The 18,822-nt window shown below is 42.3% G+C and overlaps 1 protein-coding gene across 5 annotated transcripts in view; it reads right to left on the reverse strand.

Moving 5' to 3' along the window:
- NSD3 (nuclear receptor binding SET domain protein 3) overlaps nucleotides 1-18,822 on the reverse strand; it is a 122,142-nt gene that overhangs the window by 43,655 nt on the left and 59,665 nt on the right. For all 5 annotated transcript variants that reach the window (XR_011386371.2, XM_070068551.2, XM_017350356.4 and 2 more), the window contains exons 5-9: nucleotides 16,823-16,977; nucleotides 13,749-14,255; nucleotides 11,639-11,765; nucleotides 2,842-2,942; nucleotides 722-767 (exon numbers count right to left, since the gene is read on the reverse strand). Coding sequence is in view for 4 of the 5 variants with exons in the window: in XM_070068551.2 (XP_069924652.2) it covers nucleotides 722-767; nucleotides 2,842-2,942; nucleotides 11,639-11,765; nucleotides 13,749-14,255; nucleotides 16,823-16,977 (936 nt within the window). In the remaining variant the exon portion in view is untranslated. The remainder of the gene's footprint in view (nucleotides 1-721; nucleotides 768-2,841; nucleotides 2,943-11,638; nucleotides 11,766-13,748; nucleotides 14,256-16,822; nucleotides 16,978-18,822) is intronic.

Raw genomic sequence — 18,822 nt, forward strand, 5'->3', positions numbered from 1 at the left:
AGAGAGGCTGGTGTTTTTATTTTTATTTTTAAATAATGCAATTTGCCCAGAGTAAACTATAGCTATTAAATACAGTTTGATCTCACTAAAAACGCACGAATCATGCTATGGAGTTTGTACTGTAGTCAAATTGCACACAGAAAATACAGATATAAATTTAAGGTTTCTTAAACTTTGTGCATTTCTCAAATTTATTTCGCATAAGGTCATCTAATAGTGGCCATAAATATGCTATGAATCATTTTAATTTACAAAAAGATTTTACAGCACTGTCAAAATAAATGTGGCAAGAATTTTTTCAATCAGCTTGTCTTGTCTGATTTGTCATAGTCCATGTTTGACAAACATGAATAGCTACTATTCGGTATTCAGTCGAATACCAAAAAAAGTGGATTCGTCACATCCCTAGTTTAATAAGCCAGTGAAACCCCAGAATTTTATGTAGAAAAGGCAGAAACAGTATCAAGTCTACATGGTGTTCTCCAATTTACCAAAACAAAGAAAGACTTTTGACGTGGAGATACAGAAGATCAACTTGAAAAGTCTCACACACACACACACACACACACACAGCACAAACTGGGAAATACTGCAATTTCACGCTGAAGAGCAATAACAATGATTTACAGAGACAGACAAAAATACATGAAGTACAAATAAGTAATTCTTAAAAATTGGTTTAATCAAGGAAATGCAAAGCAACATTATAATATTAACTCACCTTTCTGTAATCCAGTCTTCGCCGTAGCCTGAGGAACTGTTTCAACCTGTTTGGACAGAAAAATACAGCATTAACAAGGAATTTTTACTCTATTAGTAAACGGAGGGAAAAAAAACAACACTTCCATGGATCTAAGTAATGATGAGTGATTCATGTATCTGGGTAAAGTTCTCTTCTGGAGTTCAGGCAGGGTTTCGGTCCTAGCTGCTTGTGCTGAATACCAAGTGACAACAAACAGCCACATGCTCTCTAGCCAGGATTCTTCCCACCACTCCCTCAGTAGATGACAAGGACGAGAACACTTTCCTCAGTGTCTGGGAGGCAGAAGAGGGGTTGTTTGTGCAATCAGCCCCGTTGCTGCTATAAAGCCCTCCCACCCCAAAGACGTTAGGATAAATTTTTACTTACTATGGTACTCAGGTTAATGTAACTCACGCCACTTTAAGACCCTTCCGCGCCTGCACTCACAGCTAAGTTGCTGGGAATCAGGACCCTCTCTGTAGAGAGTGCTACAGGGCTCCATACAGCTGGAAGCTCAATACTTTTGCTGCTAGTACAAACTTAAGAAAATAAGTTTGTGATATTGCAAAAGCACTTTCTTGAGTGTCTTATGACCAGTGTCTTGATCCTACATTAGGAGAGCGAGATCAGAAGTTATTCTGCCAATGTATATGTAAAACACGTGGTAATTTGAGGACTGAACCATTGGAACTAGAGAAAGGATGCTATCTGGAGGACTTCCTGTTCAAGCTAGGAATTGAATTTCATGTTTAAGATGTAATGAAATATGCATGTTGAAACACATTTTGTAAATATTTCAGGATTGTTCTAAGCTTTTTTAAAAAAATTTTATTTTTTTTTACAACAAGTAAAAAAACATACAACAGAAAGGCTTTTATAAGATACAATTAGTAATACAAATATAAAATCTTCTAAACAATCACTGGTATTGTTCTACTACTAACTGTAACACAGTGGTATTAACAATTTGTCCCATTTTTTGGTACCCATTATGCTTATTAATTTTAAACTCACTGGTCATAGAGTGAATTTGGGAATCAGGTGGCAAAATCACAACTTTTTGGTAATGAATACTATAGATTTGCAAGAGCATAGAGAGATTTTTTGGAATATGATTTCCTAAGTATGAAAGCTAACATGATATATGAATGACAAATTAGTACATTACTTAAATTTTAGTTAAATATTCTGGAAAAAAATTTTTACATGCCTGATGATACCATAGAGCACAACATTAGCTCTTACATTTGGAAGGTTAAAATTATGAGGGCAGTATATTTTAAGTTGAAGAAGTCCACACTTACATTAAAAGGTTTTTTTCATAGTGAAACTTCCTGGAACTAATCCTATTCAGAATTTGTTTAGTGTAATAGCAGGTGTCTGGGTCATAAAAAGGTATTCTTTCCCTTTAAAAAAAATACTAAAAGTGAGCTTTAATTTAATTAAATAATAGTTTCTAAAACTTTCTTTGAAAAGGTAATATAACATATATTACTACAATGACTACACTTCTTTTACACACTTCAGTCAGAACGTATCCCACTTCAGTTTTACTTAAATACTGTTTATATGACACCTGACACCAGGGAAATGCCATTCCACTGGGAAAATAACATTCCAAAAAATCTGTGATATCACCAGAAAAGCCAGTTTATGATTATCTGCTTTTTATATATGAGACTATAAGTTAAATTAATTTGATTTGCTTAAAAAATAAAAACAGTACATACCAGCAGCTTAAACCAAAAATTAAAATTTCAAAAGAGGGAACTTAATGATGGTTCCAAATAAAACTCATGAAGACATGTCATCATTCTGTTCACAACAGAAATTCCAAAATAAATGTGAGGTTTTTTTTTAAGAGTCTTGTACCACTGGCTCCCCATGTCCAGAAACCTGTTTCCCGTGACAAGGCTTGAAGCAGAGTCACAGGGATGAATGTGTGAGAACTGGGCAATGGAAACCGCCCAGACAGAAGCATAACATAGTTCACAAAGGAAACCCAGCGTGGGGGACAAGTTTCTCTCTTTTAAGATATCAACATAAGCCACAACATTCACAAGTACAATGTTTTAACTCTCTACATGTAGGAAGCCAACCTGCTCCTTTTTGATCTTCTTCTTTGGCACAACCTCAGTGGACTTCTCTGATTCAGAACGCGTTCTAATTGATCTTCTCTGCTGCTTCTTTTCTACTGGGCCTAAGAGGTGATTTAAACAGATAAACAAAAACTCATTTAAGGACAGCTCAACATTCATGCAATTAAGGTTTGATCAAATTCCTTACCCTTCCTACCCATTGATTTTGAAATTTTAATTATATATCATTAAAAAGCTGTTAAGTACTTGGAAGCATATAAATTATTTAATAGATCAAATTATAAAGGCTGATGAGACTGGGATTCACAAAGCATTCTAAACTACACACACACAAAAGGGCATTTGATTTTTTTTTTAAGTTAAAAAATCAAACTGAGGCCGGTGCTGTGGCGCAGCAGGTTAAAGCCCCGGCCTGAAGCACCAGCATCCCATATGGGTGTCAGTTTGAGTCCTGGTTGCTCCACTTCTGATCCAACTCTCTGTTATGGCCTGGGAAAGCAGTAGAAGATGGCCCAAGCCCTTGGGCCCCTGCACCTGTGTGGGAGACCCAGAAGAAGTTCCTGGCTCCTAGTTTCGGACTGGCGCAGCTCTGGCCGTTGCGGCCATCTGGGGAGTGAGCCAGTGGATGGAAGACCTCTCTCTGCCTCTCCTTCGCTCTATATGTAACTGTGGCTTTCAAATAAATAAAATAAATCTTAAAAAAAAAAATAGCAGACAGAATCTACTTTTAAAGGCAAATAAACATGTTTAAGTAAATACAATTGAGGGGATGAAGGAACTCTTAAGATTTGGTGAAAATGGTTTACTTGAGGCCAGTATCATGGCGTAGCTGGTAAAGCCACAGCCTGTGATGCTGGCATCCTGTATGGGCTTGGGTTCAAGTCCTGGCTGCTCCACTTCCAACTCAGCTCCCTGCTAACGGCCTAGGAAAAGAGGCAAAAGGTGGTCCAAGGGTTTGGGTACCTGCCACCCATGTGAGAGATTTGGATTTGGCATGGTTTAGCCCTGGCTGTTAGGCTGTGTGGAGAGTGAATCAGTGAATGAAAGATCTCACTCTTGGCCGGTGCCGTGGCTCACTAGGCTAATCCTCCACCTGTGGCGCTGGCACACAGGTTCTAGTCCCGGTCGGGGCACCGGATTCTGTCCCAGTTGCCCCTCTTCCAGGCCAGCTCTCTGCTGTGGCCTGGGAGTGCAATGGAGGATGGCTCAAGTCCTTGGGCCCTGCACCCCATGGGAGACCAGGAGAAGCACCTGGCTTCTGCCTTCGGATCAGTGCGATGTGCTGGCCATTGGAGGGTGAACCAACAACAAAGGAAGACCTTTCTCTCTCTCTCTCTCTCACTGTCCACTCTGCCTGTAAAAAGAAAAAAAAAAACTCACTCTGTCTCTCTCTCTTTTTTTTTTTTTTTGACAGGCAGAGTGGACAGTGAGAGAGAGAGAGACAGAGAGAAAGGTCTTCCTTTTTCCATTGGTTCACCCCCTAAGTGGCCAGGAGCCTGGTCTCCCATGGGGTGTAGGGCCCAAGCACTTGGGCCATCCTCCACTGCCTTCCAAGGCCACAGCAGAGAGCTGGACTGGAAGAGGAGCAACTGGGACAGAATCCGGCGCCCTGACCGGGACTAGAACCCGGGGTGCCGGCGCTGCAGGTGGAGGATTAGCCTTGTGAGCCGCAGTGCCAGCCTCTTTTAAATAACTAAATCTTAAAAAAAAAAAAAGTGATTTACTAATTAGCTGACACTAGAAATTACTGGTTCAAAATTCAAACGTTACTACATGTTTTGTATTTTAACAAATGAGTTAGTTTATTTTATACGTAAAATGTTTAATAATGCTTGGTTCTTTTATTTAAGTTTTTCTCAATAAATGACCAAAACATAATCATTAATTTGACTATCAAGGGACCTGCTTATACTTTGAAATAATTAATTATGGAAAACTAGTTGAAACAAATTAATCAAGCTGTTTCATGACAAATAGCAAAACAAGAAACTATTAAGACGTCTAAGCAGTACAATCCTTCAAAAATAAAGGGAAAGAAATTCACGTGCAGCCTGTCTTGGACAGGGTGGAAACTCAGGCTGAAGAGCACCACCTGCAAGGGCAGCACCTGAACAGTGACTGCCCTCGTGACTCCTTCAGCACAGCTGTTCTCCCTGCTGCCAGTGCTCACACCCCTCGAGTGGTCCTTCCTAAACAACAGCCGCTACTACCCGAAGACATTAGGACCACCTATGGAATCAGATACAGGCTACTTCGTGAAGCCTTCCACATGGATTAATATGTTCTGATTTCATGGCTCCTGGCTATGTGTAAATAGATTCCCTCACCTCAGTTCAAAGTCAAAACAAAGATGGATTTTACTGCTCATTTTGGGGAAAGCGTGAGCAGACTGATAACAGTATGCTGATTTGGAGAGGACTTCAACAATTTCTTTTTTTAAAATTTTTTATAATATCATCCTTTTCTTTTTCAAAGATTTATTCATTTTTGTTTGAAATACAGAGTTACAGAGAGGCAGAGGTGCAGAGAGAGAGATCCTTCATCCGCTGGTTCACTCTCCCAAATGACTGCAATGGCTGCAGCTGGGCCAATCCAAAGCCAAGACCCAGAATTCTCCTCCTGGTCTCCCACGTGGGTGCAAGGGCCCAAGGACCTGGACCATCTTCTACTGCTTTCCCAAGTGCATTATCAGGGAGCTGGATCAGAAGTGGAGCAGCCAGGACTCAAACTGGCGTCCATATGGGATGTCGGCACTACAGGCAGCAGCTTTTACCTGCTACGCTACAGTGCTGACCCTGAAATAATCAATTTCTAACAGGATTAATTTTTATTGACAGGGTTGGCTTTGCGGCATCTGCAGGTTAATTCAGAGCCTGTGTGATGCCAGCATCCCCTACTGGAGTGCTGGTTCAAGTCCCTGATGCTCTGCTTCCAATCCAACTCCCTACTAATGTGTCTGAGAAGGCAGTGGAGGATGGCCCAAGTGCTTGGGCCCCTGTCACACATGAAGAAAACCAGGATGGAGTTCCTGGCACCTGACTTCAGCCCACTGCAGCCCCAGCTATGGTGACCATTTGGGGAGTGAACCAGTGGACAGAACATCCTCCCCTCTCCCGGGGGTCCTTAACTGACTTTCAAATAAAATAAATCATAAAATACAATTTTTTTAATGAATAAAGTTGCTAGCCCTTCCCTTTATTCTCATTCTTAGATTGAAGGACAAGTTTACTAAGGCCACACATACCCCAACCTCTCAGGCCAATGTAAGGACCCCAGGGAGCCACACTCCAATATAATCAGCAAAATGTAAGGACCAAGGAAAACAGAAATGAAAACGGAACCACCTAAAAGCCAACAAAAATCTTTACTTGTTTTGAAGATGACAACAAAATTATTTCACAAAATGAAAAGAGGTTAGACCTCTTATCTTAGAGGAAATAAGGCAACGTGACTTCTCAAAAATATTCTGAAAGCTACCTAAAGAACAGCTACATTTAGAGCTGCTGAGAAGCATGAAGTTCAAGTGCTAAGAGACAGGAGGTAAGGAACCCTGGATTAGGAAAACAGCTTAGAGACACAATGTGAACACAAACAGGTGTGTATTTTCTCAAGTCACAGAAACGCAGCAGCGCCACACATTTTATGCATCCCCTAACTTTACTATTCTCCTTAAACACTTAACATCAGCTGAAGGGAAAACAGGTCTCTTTGCTGACTTTTCAACTATTGAAGTTACTTTTACAAAACACAAGATGTTCATTCTTTAAATGGACAACGTGTGTTTGTCAGCAACAGCTGCTAATCAAACTGAAACCAAGGTCAAAGCTTTAAACTTCTCAACCCTAAACTAAGTTATAAATGCCTGCTCTCAAAGAAGGAACTACATTCCTTTTTCATCTAGAATTATAACCAGAATTATGAAAATTCATAGCAGAACCTATCCTTACATGAAAATAAAACATTCTATAGCTCAGGGAAAAGAAAAAAATCTAAGCTCCATTAAAAACAAAAACATAATATTTCAGTTACAGTCAGTCTGGTATTACACGAAGAGTTTACTTTCTTCCCAGATGGGGGGCTGCAGTAGTGCTTGGGCTCTTACCATCCATGGGGGAGACCAGGGTGAAGCTCCTGGCATCTGGCTTCTGACTTCAGCTTGACCCAGCCCTGAATGCTATAGTCATCTGGGGCATGAACCAGCAGGTGAAAGAGCTGGAAGAGCTCTCTCTCCCACATTAGGGTGCTGGTTTGCATCCCAGCTCCTCCTATTCCCATCTATCATCCTGCTAATGCACCTGGATAGCAGTGGATGATGGCTTGAATTCTTGGGCCCCTGCCACCATGTGAAAGACCCAGCCCTGGCTATTGTGGACATCTGGGAAGTGAACCAGTGGAGGGGAAGATACTCTCTCCCAAAGAAATTAAAAAAAAAAATAAGTTTAGAGAAATTACCAATAGATTTGAAGACCATATTAAAATTGATAGTTCTTTTATGCCAATATCACAGGCAATGGCTGAACCACTGTGCCACAACAGCCCTGAAAATCTTGCAGTTTTTTTGAAGATTTACTTATTTATTTGAGAGGCAGAGTTACAGAGAGAGAGATAGAAAGGTCTTCCATCCATTGGTTCATGCCCCAAATGGCTGCAACAGCTGCAGCTGAGCTCATCCTAACTCAAGAGCCAGGAGCTTCTTCCAGGTGTCCCACATGGGTACAGTGGCACAAGCACCTGCTGCTTTCCCTGGAGCGTTATCAGGGAGCTGGATCGGAAGTGGAGCAGCCAGCCCTGAATGGCACCCACGTGGGATGCTGCATCGCAGGTGGAGGCCCAACATACTATGCCACAAAACTGATACACTTAACTATGGAAAGCTGAGACCAAAAGACTCTTTTACCATTCAAAGAATGGAAAAAAATGTTTTCAATTATGGTTAACATGCAAAATCTATGTCCATTTAGCCATTCCTTCCCTCAACTTATTTAATATTTTAAAACAGAATTTGAAATTATGCCAGTCACAGCAGTAGTTCTGGACTTTGTTCCTCCCTCCTTCCTTTAATTCAGCAGTCTTTTCCCAACTCAATACTGGATAAAGACATACCAATTAATTTCCCATCCAAGATGTGATCCATTGCTTCTGCCTCCACCGCTTCCTGTCTGCAGTCTCCATCACCATTTTTTTATTTTTTAAAAGAAAATCATCCCAAGTCCTTTTCTGAACAGTGACTTAAAAAGGGTAAGCCATCACCTGCAATGCTGGCATCCCATATGGGCACTGGTTTGAGCTCCAGCTGCTTTACCTCCGATTCAGCTCCCTGCTAATGAACTGGGTAGGTCAGCAGAAGATGGCCGATATGCTAGGGCCCCTGCCACCCACATAGGAGACTCAGAGGAAGCTCCTGGCTCCTGGTTTCAGACTGGCTCAGGCCCAGCCTTTGTGGCCATTTGGTGAGTGAACCAGCAGACGGAAGATCTCGCTCTCTCTCTCTGTAACTCTGCCTTTCAAATAAATAAATCATTTTAAAATTTATTTTTTTATTTGAAAGGCAGTTACAGAGACAAAGAGGGATTGGTTTTCCATGTGCTGGTTCACTGCCCAAATAGCCACAAAAGCTGGGCCAAGCTAAAGCCAAGAGCCAGGAACTCCATCCAGGTCTCCCACATGGGTAGCAGGGGCCCAAACACATAGGCCATCTTCTGCTGCTTTCTCAGGCGCTTTAGCAGTGAGTTGGAGTGGCCGGGACTGGAACTTTTGCACTGAACTGCGATGCTGGTGCCCCAAGCATAGCCTCACCCACCACACCACAACACTGGTCCCATGAATAGTGGTTTTTTATTTATCTCTTGTTATAAATCAGAATCCTAATTAAATTTCCCTTACAAAAATATTTATTCCTTCATGCCACTTAATCACAAGTTTGCCTATTACTAGTAATGCAAGATTAGGACTTTAAGACTGATTCTTCCAGAAAATTATGTATCTTTGGTCTCTGAGATACTATGCTAAAATATATAGTAAGAATTACATATTTGGGGCTGGTGCTGTGGCATAATGGGTTAACGTGCCACCTGCTGTGCTGGCATTCCCATATGGGTGCCAGTTCAAGACTCGGCTGTTCCACTTCCGATCCAGCTCTCTGCTATGGCCTGGGAAAGCAGAAGCAGATGGCCCAAGTCCTTGGGTCCCTGCACCCCTATGGGAGACCTGGAAGAAGCTCCTGGCTCTAGGCTTCTGATCGGTGCAGCTCTGGCCATTGTGGCCAATTGGGAAGTGAACCAGCAGATGGAAGACCCTTTCTCTCTCTGGCTCTCCTTCTTTCTGTGTGTAATTCTTTTAAATAAATAAATAAATCTTCAAAAAAATGAATTACATATTTAATCTCTGCCCCTGGTTCCTGGCATGGAGGTCCTAAAAACCCTTCTAAGTTTCTGAATGACAGGATGCTCATGCTGCTTTTATTCTAGTATCCAGTATCTGGTCTTTGACCCCAGCTCCTGACACAGCTCCTACTCCCTTGGGATTTCCTGTGTGACAGTAGTGTCTTTTGTTCCAGAGGGCTCTTAGATGGGGGCTGGTCACCAGAAAGACCAAGCCATGGTAGAAGCTTCAGCCCCACCTCTCATCCTCCAGAACGGAGAAGGGCTGCAGACTGAGCTAATAATCCATCATGCCTACATGACGGGGCCTCCATAAAAATCCTGAACCGAGGGACTGGCATTGTGGTGCAGTGGGTTAAGCTGCTGCCTGCAATGCTGGCATCCCACATGAGCACCAGTTCCAGTCCCAGCTGCTCTACTTCTGATCCAGCTCCCTGCTCATGAGCCTGGGAAAGCAGAAGATGACTCAAAGTACTTGGGCACCTGCCAATCACCTGGGAGACCTGGATGGAGTTCCTGGCTCCTGGCTTCAGCTTGGTCTGGCCTTTGCAACCATTTGGGGAGTGAACTAGCAGATGGAAGCTCTCTCTCTTCCCCTCTAATTATGCCTAATTAAAAAACAAACAAACAAACAAACAAAAAAGACCACCCTGAACTGAGGGTTTGGAGAACTTCAGGGTTTGCTGATAACATGGAGATGCCTAGAGGCTGGCACTCCCACAGAGGTCACGGAAGCTGTGCAACACTTCCCACATACACTGCATTTGCATGTCTCCTACCTGACTGTTTATCCCTATCTTTTGTAATATCCTTCATGATAAACAGGTAAACAAGCACAGAGCTTTGCTGGGGAGGAAGTCATGGGAACCTCTGCTTCAGGAGATACAGGCTTCCAACTGGCATCTGAGGGAGGGCCAGTCTTGCAGGAGCCAACCCGTGGGAGCTAACTCTGACTCCAGGCAGACAATGTGAGGAAGGAACTGAACTGGAGGACACCCACAGAAGTGGCCAGAGTACGCAGAGCAGCGAGAGGAGGAGGACAGAAAACAGTTTGCCTTTTCTTTTTTCTATTGTGTAATACTACATCCAAAAAACTTTTTTAAAGAACAACATGAAAGAAATTCCTTTCTTGGAAAATAAGATTCCAAATGACCAAGCCAGTTTATACCTAACTCTTTTCTGGATGACCATATTGAAGCTGTCTTCAAGAAAGACAACTGATGTAATGCTGTTAAATAAACTAAAACCACCAAACATTCAGTTAAAACTGCAAAATCCTTAGTGCATCAATGTCCTAAAAAAATTATTTTAAACAGTTCCAAGGCACAGTCTTCCTAAGTAAGAGGCATTTTTCCTTTAAACTTGAGTTCATCACAGAACAGGTTACCTTAGGACAGTCAGGCCTGGGCCTCCTCAGCTACTCATGTCTAGCGCACCTGGGAATGATGAAAAGAGCTCTGGCATCTCCCCACTTTTTCCCAATAGTGGTTGGGGAAGAAATGCTAAGACTGTCCTGTTCTCAAAAGCCCTGTAGGTGTGGAAGGGTTCGGTGCAGTGGGTGAGACACTGCTTGGTACACCTGAATTCCACATCCCAGTGCCTAGTGAGTGTCCCAGTTCCTCTGTTTCAGATCCAGCTTCCTGTTAATGTGCACCCTGGGAGGCAGCAGATGATGATCACCTGGGTCCCTGTCACCCAGTTGGGAGACCTGCATTGAGTCATGGGCTCCTTGCTTCAGCCTGGCCCAGCTCTAGGTTGTTGTAGGCATTTGAGGAGTAGACCACTGGATAGAAGATCAATCTCTCCCCCACCCCCACCTTTCAAATAAAGTGAAAGTAAATTAACAAATTTTTAAAAGTCAAATTACCAAATACCAATAAAATCCTATAGGAAAAAGAAATGTGACTATGAATAAAGCTCTCTAGCCAAACCATTCTTTCCTATTGAAACAACTGCTTTCATAATTTGATTTTTAAAGTATAATTTACAGGGGCCAGTGCTATGAAGTAGTGGGTAAAAGCTGCTGCCTTCAATGCCAATATCCCATATGCACATCTATTTGTGTCCTGGCTGCTCCACTTCCAATCCAGCTCCCTGCTAATGTGCCTGAGAAAGCAGTGGAAGATGGCCCAAGTCCTTGGGGCCCTGCACCCACGTGGGAGATCCGGAAAAATTTCCTGGCTCTGGCTTGGCCCAACCTCCTTGGTCACTGCAGCTATCTAGAAATTGAATCAGCAGATAGAGGATCCCTCTCTCTTTGTAACTCTTTCAAAATAAGTAAATCAATTTGTAATTTATATATGTGTATGTGTGTGTGTGTATGTATAAAATTTACTTTTGCTAACTAAAAGTATTTTAGGACCATGGCTACCGTTAGACATCTCCAAATGGATTGTGCACACTGCATTCACACCCACCTGTAGGACCAGCTGTTGCTTCAGGAGATGATACATTCTGTGGTGGCTTTTCACTTCTCTGGTTTGGTGTAGAAATTATAAGCCTGTCTTGCCCTCTGACACTTATTTCCGTTTTGTTACCAATTCCCTTTAAAACAAGGCAAAATAAAAATAGTGTTTACTAGGTTAATGACATCATGGGCTTGCAAATTTTAATTTGACTGAATTCTATATGGTTTCTTATTACAGCTATTTATCTTGACCCTTTTCAAAATCATCAGATGTCTTCTCAAACGTATAGTAAGATCACATGGGGAAAATACTATTTAAATGCAGCTGACAAATATCACCAAAAACGAACCTGTATCACACAATTTTCTGTCAAAAACAAAATATTTTCTGGTCTGAACAGTTTCTTCATTTACACATGTCACATAAAGAGAATTCTTGTCATTTTCATTTGGTAAAGTGCCCTATTACACAGTCAGCATGTCTTAAGAATACTGTTAGATACAGAAATGTCATTCATGGTCACCAAAATGAGAACCAAAGAGAAATCAAGAGCAGACAGAAAGCAGGTACAATTAATTTAGACCTCACTTTGGGTATTTTTAATTCAATGAAGTGAGGGAGGATCTTATACATATGTATGTATTTTTTTTTATTTTTTTATTTTTATTTTATTTTATTTTGACAGGCAGAGTGGACAGTGAGAGAGAGAGACAGAGAGAAAGGTCTTCCTTTTGCAGTGGGTTCACCCTCCAGTGGCCGCCGCAGCTGGCACGCTGCAGCTGGTGCACCGCGTTGATCCAATGGCAGGAGCCAGGTGCTTCTCCTGGTCTCCCATGCGGGTGCAGGGCCCAAGGACTTGGGCCATCCTCCACTGCACTCCCTGGCCACAGCAGAAAGTTGGCCTGGAAGAGGGGCAACCGGGACAGAATCCGGCGCCCCGACCGGGACTAGAACCCAGGCCGGCGCCGCAAGGCAGAGGATTAGTCTAGTGAGCCACGGTGCCGGCTGATATGTATGTATTTTTAAGCCTTCATTTTTAAAAGACCAGTTTTATTTCAAATTTTCTTTAAATAACATTCTTTTTCTTGGGGGGGAGGATGTGTGACAAAGTTTGATTTATGCATCTGGAAGCAGACAAAACTGTCTCCAAGAATAAAGACAATTTGCATTCAAAAAAGATGATGTTCATTTGCTACCAGCAGAAACAAGTAGTGACCACCACTTGCTTTCCAGCTTGAACCTATGTGTAGAGACAGGCAACAGAGGACCCGGACACTTCTCTCCAGGAACACCTATTACTAATGAGGCACACCTATGGTTCATTAGCTATTTTAATGCAGAGGAAAAATACATGCAGAATTCATTAAAGTATGTATGTATGACATGCAACTACCCCCAAATCCCAAACTCAAGACTGGTGTGAGCTGGGAGGGTAGGCAAGAGGCACATGGAATATATACTACCAATATTATGAAAGAGTTTAAGTCTTAAGATAAAATAGAAGTGTCCTAAGTAGAGGTCCAGGGCACACGGATGGAGGCATTCAGTATGAGAAGGCAGTTTCTATTCCATTACCCAAGGTGTCATCCCGGTTCACTATCTTACAACAAACACAGTCCTGGTATGTCTCTAAAATGCAGTCAACTATCCCAAGCCAACAGAAGTCTAACAAAACTGCCAATGTAACCAAACAGGTCAACAGGTATAATTTACAGTGGCTTTTATAATGATGGTTAATTCAGATAGCTGACAAAATTGATTTTAATAAGAAGCACACTTGCAACTAAGAAAAACTAACTACACAAACTAGAAACAAAGTACCCAGGTTGTTGTTGTTGTTGTTGTTTTTTCCATGACTTTCAGAAGCACAGCTCAGTTTTGGCTGCCAATTCAAGATTAATCTACTACAGATGGAAATATTACAAAAGAGGAGGGAAAGAAGAAAAACACAGACTTTTTTTCCTATGTCTTTTTGCCCACAGTGTAAACAGTATGTTTCATATGTAATGGATACAAAGGATGTTTAAGTTATATTCTTGTGTTATTATTTTCTCAAATGCCAAAGTTCACTACTTTCAAATACTGTTCCCCCAAAAACCCAATGGGAAAAAGTAGATACCTTCGTTGAATAGACAAACTGATCAATAAATTTCCCATCTCCTGTAGCATTCTGAAGAGCAAACACCTGTTCAATTTTCACAACTGGAGACATGTTACACTTCTGCAAATCCAGGCTCCCTTTGTGCATTGTGATGGAAGCTGGCAAGGACTTCCTCGCTGCTGCTGTTTTCCAGGCTATTTTAACAGGAGGCGGCTCGTCCTCCTCCACACTCGTGTGCCGCCTCTGGCTGTGTCTCCGGTTTTCAGTACCTGACTGTGAGGAGGCCACCTCCCCTGCGCTGGTCTGTTCTGACTGAGTGTTCAGCACAGACCTTGGTTTTCGAGTTTTTTTAACTTCAGCTTTGGAGGCAGTATTCTTTTTCGCTTGGTCTTCAGGCTGTTTATCGATATAGATGAAAGTATACTGTTCTATTCTTTCTTCTCGAGTCATTTTCAATGCTTTTTCCGCATGGGCAATGCCAATATCCCACTGAGCACGTTCTCTCTGGGGTCGGGGTTTTCGAATCTTTAAAACAGACACAGAAATAGGCATTCATTATGTGACATGCTTTAATGTAATGGGTACAATAAAAGCAATATATATTTCCCATGTGATCCTATTATCTTTTCAGGTTCTTCAGTCAAGTAAGTGGAATGTTCTAACTCCGTAACTTTTATACATTAGCACTGCTCTATCCAGGACACTAAGGTATACTCTTTTTCATATCTTTCCTTTGATGATCACTCTGCTGGACAAGTTCCCCAAGGAGGGAATCATCCTTCTCACATCATTTTCATAAAAAATCTAGTGAAAATGAGGGGGAAAAGAAAGATGACAGAAAAATGGTTCTTTTTAGTGGCTAATAAAACACTAACATTAAAAATGACACCCATGGCCAGCCTCATGGTGTAGTGGGTTAAGCTGCCACCTTCGATGCCAGTATCCCAAGTGGACACTGGCTCCAGACCCGGCTGCTCAACTTCTGATCCGGCTACCTGCTAATGGCCTGGGAAAGCAGTGAATGATGGCCCAAGTGCTTGGCCTCTGCACCCATGTGGGAGACCTGTTCCAGTCCCAGCCACTGTAGCTATTTGGGGAGCAAACCAGTGGTGAGAAGATCTCTGTGTCTCTTCTCTCCCTATGTAACTCTTTCAAATATAAATAAAGTACATCTTAAACACTTACACACATACACACACACAAGACATCCTGGGGCAGGCACTTGGTGTACACCACTTGACACACCTACATCCCATATCAGAGGGCCAGGGTTCAAGTCCTGGCTCCACTCCTGATTCTAGCTTCCTACTAATGAGCACCAAGAAGGCAATAGGTGATGGCTCAAGTAGATGAGGTCTCTGCCTCCTGACACGGGAGACCTGGATTGAGTTCTCGGATCCTGGCTTCAGCCTGGCCCAGACTCAGCTGTTGCATGCACCTGTGGGGTAGCCAGTAGATGGGGAGAAATCTGTCTGCCTCTTTCTTTCTCTCTCTTTCAAATAAATAACCAAATAAAAAAATTCTGACATGCCCTAAAGCTCCCATTTCTCTTTCATACCTAAGGGCAGGGAGCGAATCAGGGGGGCTATAGGCTACAGAGATCACAACAAAGCTAACAGGCAGAGGGCCAGCATTTGAAGCTGCGCTGCCAGTGTGTACCATAAGGCAAATGGATAGAAGGAAGTGAAAGGAGAACCTCAAGGAACAAATGAAAGTTGACAAAACAAAGGAGAGCAGCCATGAATGAGAGAAGAAAATACACCTCCACCATAGCTCCCATGTGTCTCAAGGTCCAAGGTCGATCCAAAGATTTGGCATTGGCATAAGAGGTAAGAAAACTCTGAAAAATGATGTTAAAGGTGAACAAAGAAGCTGAATAAAAGTATATAATCAAGGCAACTAAGAATTACCTAGATTATTTGACAGAAGCCACTAGAAATAAATCAGTTAATGAAAGTATGAGATGCAAGAGTATATGTCAAATATTGATGTATCAATCTGTGAAATCTAACTCTGATAAAATTAACCAAAATCCTCTCTGATAAGACTTAGCTTTTAAAGTATAACAATGACAGATTTCTGAGTCACAAGACATACTATAATTGAGCTTAAAACTTCCTGGTCCCAGCACTTGTGTGATCTTGGTTGAACCAGTGACTTAAGCTCCTATGCCTCAGTTTCATCTATAGAAAATGGAATTGGCCGGCGCCGCGGCTCAATAGGCTAATCCTCCGCCTTGTGGCGCCGGCACACCGGGTTCTAGTCCCGGTCGGGGCGCCAGAGTCTGTCCCGGTTGCCTCTTCCAGGCCAGCTCTCTGCTGTGGCCCGGGAAGGCAGTGGAGGATGGCCCAAGTGCTTGGGCCCTGGGAGACCAGGAGAAGCACCTGGCTCCTGCCATCAGATCAGCGCGATGCGCTGGCTGCAGCGCGCCGGCCGCAGCGCGCCGGCCGCAGCGGCCATTGGAGGGTGAACCAACGGCAAAAGGAAGACCTTTCTCTCTGTCTCTCTCTCTCACTATCCACTCTGCCTGTCAAAAAAAAAGAAAAAGAAAAAAGAAAATGGAATAATAGCATCTACCTCAAATAGATATGACTAAATGAACTAATACATATTAATATTATATACATCAGTTCATCTAGTAAATAAATTTACTACATAGACAGATACTGCTTAAAACAATACTTGTCTCACAGTAGGTGTTTACCAAATATTTTTTAAAAGTTTAGTTTCATCAAACAACTTTACTAAATAAGAATAAAGAGAAATTATGGGAAGATATTGAAATAGGAAAAAGAATACCACCACGACCACCCCAGGCAGAATCTACATTTCACTGGCATCTACTAGATTTATGTACATTAATTCAACTCACAGTAGAATCTCATACTGTATTAAGGAAGTATTTTGAAGTTTTCAATAGTACAATATTGTTTATATGACATATCAAACTGACACACCAACAAACTCTTTGAGGAGTTAAAATTACAAATCATTCCAATAATTGCTTGAACTTAAGTGTGAAAAATCCTTCTCAATTATGACACTGCTTAGAAACCCCACCAGTTTAGTAATATTAACATATTGGTAGTTACCTTTTGTTTTTCAGAGTGGTTGCTGGCTTGTTTGGCGGCCTCAGCCAGTAACTCTTCATACTGTTTATGACCTTTATACTCCCGCACTCGCTTTTCGTGAACCCATGCCCTCTCCGGCTGGTTGCTAAAGAACTGGACATGGTATTCCCGGGCCCCTGAAAGTAAAAGCCCTCCATGAACATTTCAGAACATAAACATCCACACATACCTTGCCAAAAGGTGTCCTAACCTAGATTCCAGTGTCACTCCCATTCAAATACGCACATTCTGGACGGTAAAAAGACATACTGCAATTCCTGCAATTCCCCAACTAAGAGCCTCTGTAATAATCGTTCCAAATGACTAAAATCAGCATAGAAAGCTTTAAGAGACAGAAAAGCAGAAATTCTGCTAATTATCAGGTTTACTAGCTTGACTAACAATTTATTTCTATTTGTCTCAAGTATTTTTTACAAACAAACCAGGTTATAAATAACGTTTCCTTCAAAAACTGTAAAACACGTTTTCTAGAATTTCTGAAAACCAAGTGTTGGTCAGACTACTTTTCTAGCTATGTAACTGTGCGCTGCACAGCTCTGAGGAGGAGAGGCCCCCGAGGATCTCAGGGGCCCTGCGACAGCCGTGCTATTTTCATAATAATGTCAAGACACTGTCTTTTTCCCTCTGTTGACATCTGCCCTTAATGGTGCAAAAGCTATACTGAGTAAGATGGCTGGCATCTTCGCAGGAATAAAGACCAACTCAGTACACCAGACTGCACCAGTCTGTACTCTTCACAATTTGAAAAAGAAGCCAGTTTTATTTAATGTCCTTGATGGAGCAGCAGAAAGTATTAACTTTACTAAATTTTGAGTAATGTCTCTTTAATATTGTGTGACAAAATGGGAAGAACGAACAGGAACTCTTTCGCATACTTGGAGTAGGATGGCTGTGATGTGAGTGCCAAAGTGGTCTCTCAGACGTTCTTTTCCTTTTTTTTTTTTTTTTTAAAGATTTATTTACTTATTTGAAAGTCAGAGTTACAAAGACAGAGGAGAGGCAGAGAGAGAGAGAGAGAGGTCCTCCATCTGCTGGTTCACTCTCCAACTGGCCGCAACAGCCGGAGCTGAGCTGATCCAAAGCCAGGAGCCAGGAGTTCCCCCTGGGTCTCCCACGCGGGTGCAGGGGCCCAAGCACTTGGGCCATCCTCCACTGCACTCCCGGGCCACAGCAGAGAGCTGGATTGGAACTGGAGCAGCTGGGTTTCAAACGGCACCCACAAGGGATGCCAGCGCTTCAGGCCAGGGCGTTAACCCACTGCACCACAGTGCTGGCCCCTCAGACCACCTTTTCACAGAACACCATTTTCATTAGAAAGTATGGCTGAAAGAATGGTGGTTATTCCTACTTGAGAATCTGGTACAAAAATGAGCAAAGCAAGTTTGTTTATTACCTCAAGGAAAACAACACTATTTGCTGCCAATAATAAAACTGGATCCTTTAAGCAAAATCAAAATTTTGGAAAATCTGTCATTGCTTCTTTGAATCTGTCAGTTTCCCAGTAATCATGTACTGATCAAATCAGTGGTGACATTAATATGATTTTTTAAAATATAAACATTTGGAAAGTCTGTCTGCCTCAGTAAATGGTTTTCAAGTGACCAACGCATGATGGTACAAAACCATGAAAGATGTATGCACAGTGTAACAGAGAACTGATGGATTTTCACACAACAGGTGCAGAAAGGTCACTGCTGAGATTCCAGACTCAGGATTGTAACTAACTCTTGTTAAGTTCTCTCTTAACATCAAAGAAGCACATCCACAATGATCTCAAACAGCTATTAAAATCTTCTTCCCTTGGGAATGACGCTGTGGCTGCAGAAGGTTAAGCCACTACCTGCAGTGCTGACATCCCATGTGGGCCCCAGTTCAAGTCCCAGCTGCTCTGCTTCTGATTCAGCTCCCCCCTAGTGGCCTGGGGAGGCAGTGGGTGATGGCCCAGTTGCTTGGGCCCCTGC

Source organism: Oryctolagus cuniculus, chromosome 2, assembly GCF_051225735.1.
Source record: "Oryctolagus cuniculus isolate XC-2025 breed Fujian yellow rabbit chromosome 2, ASM5122573v1, whole genome shotgun sequence".
Taxonomy (NCBI): Eukaryota; Metazoa; Chordata; class Mammalia; order Lagomorpha; family Leporidae; genus Oryctolagus; species Oryctolagus cuniculus.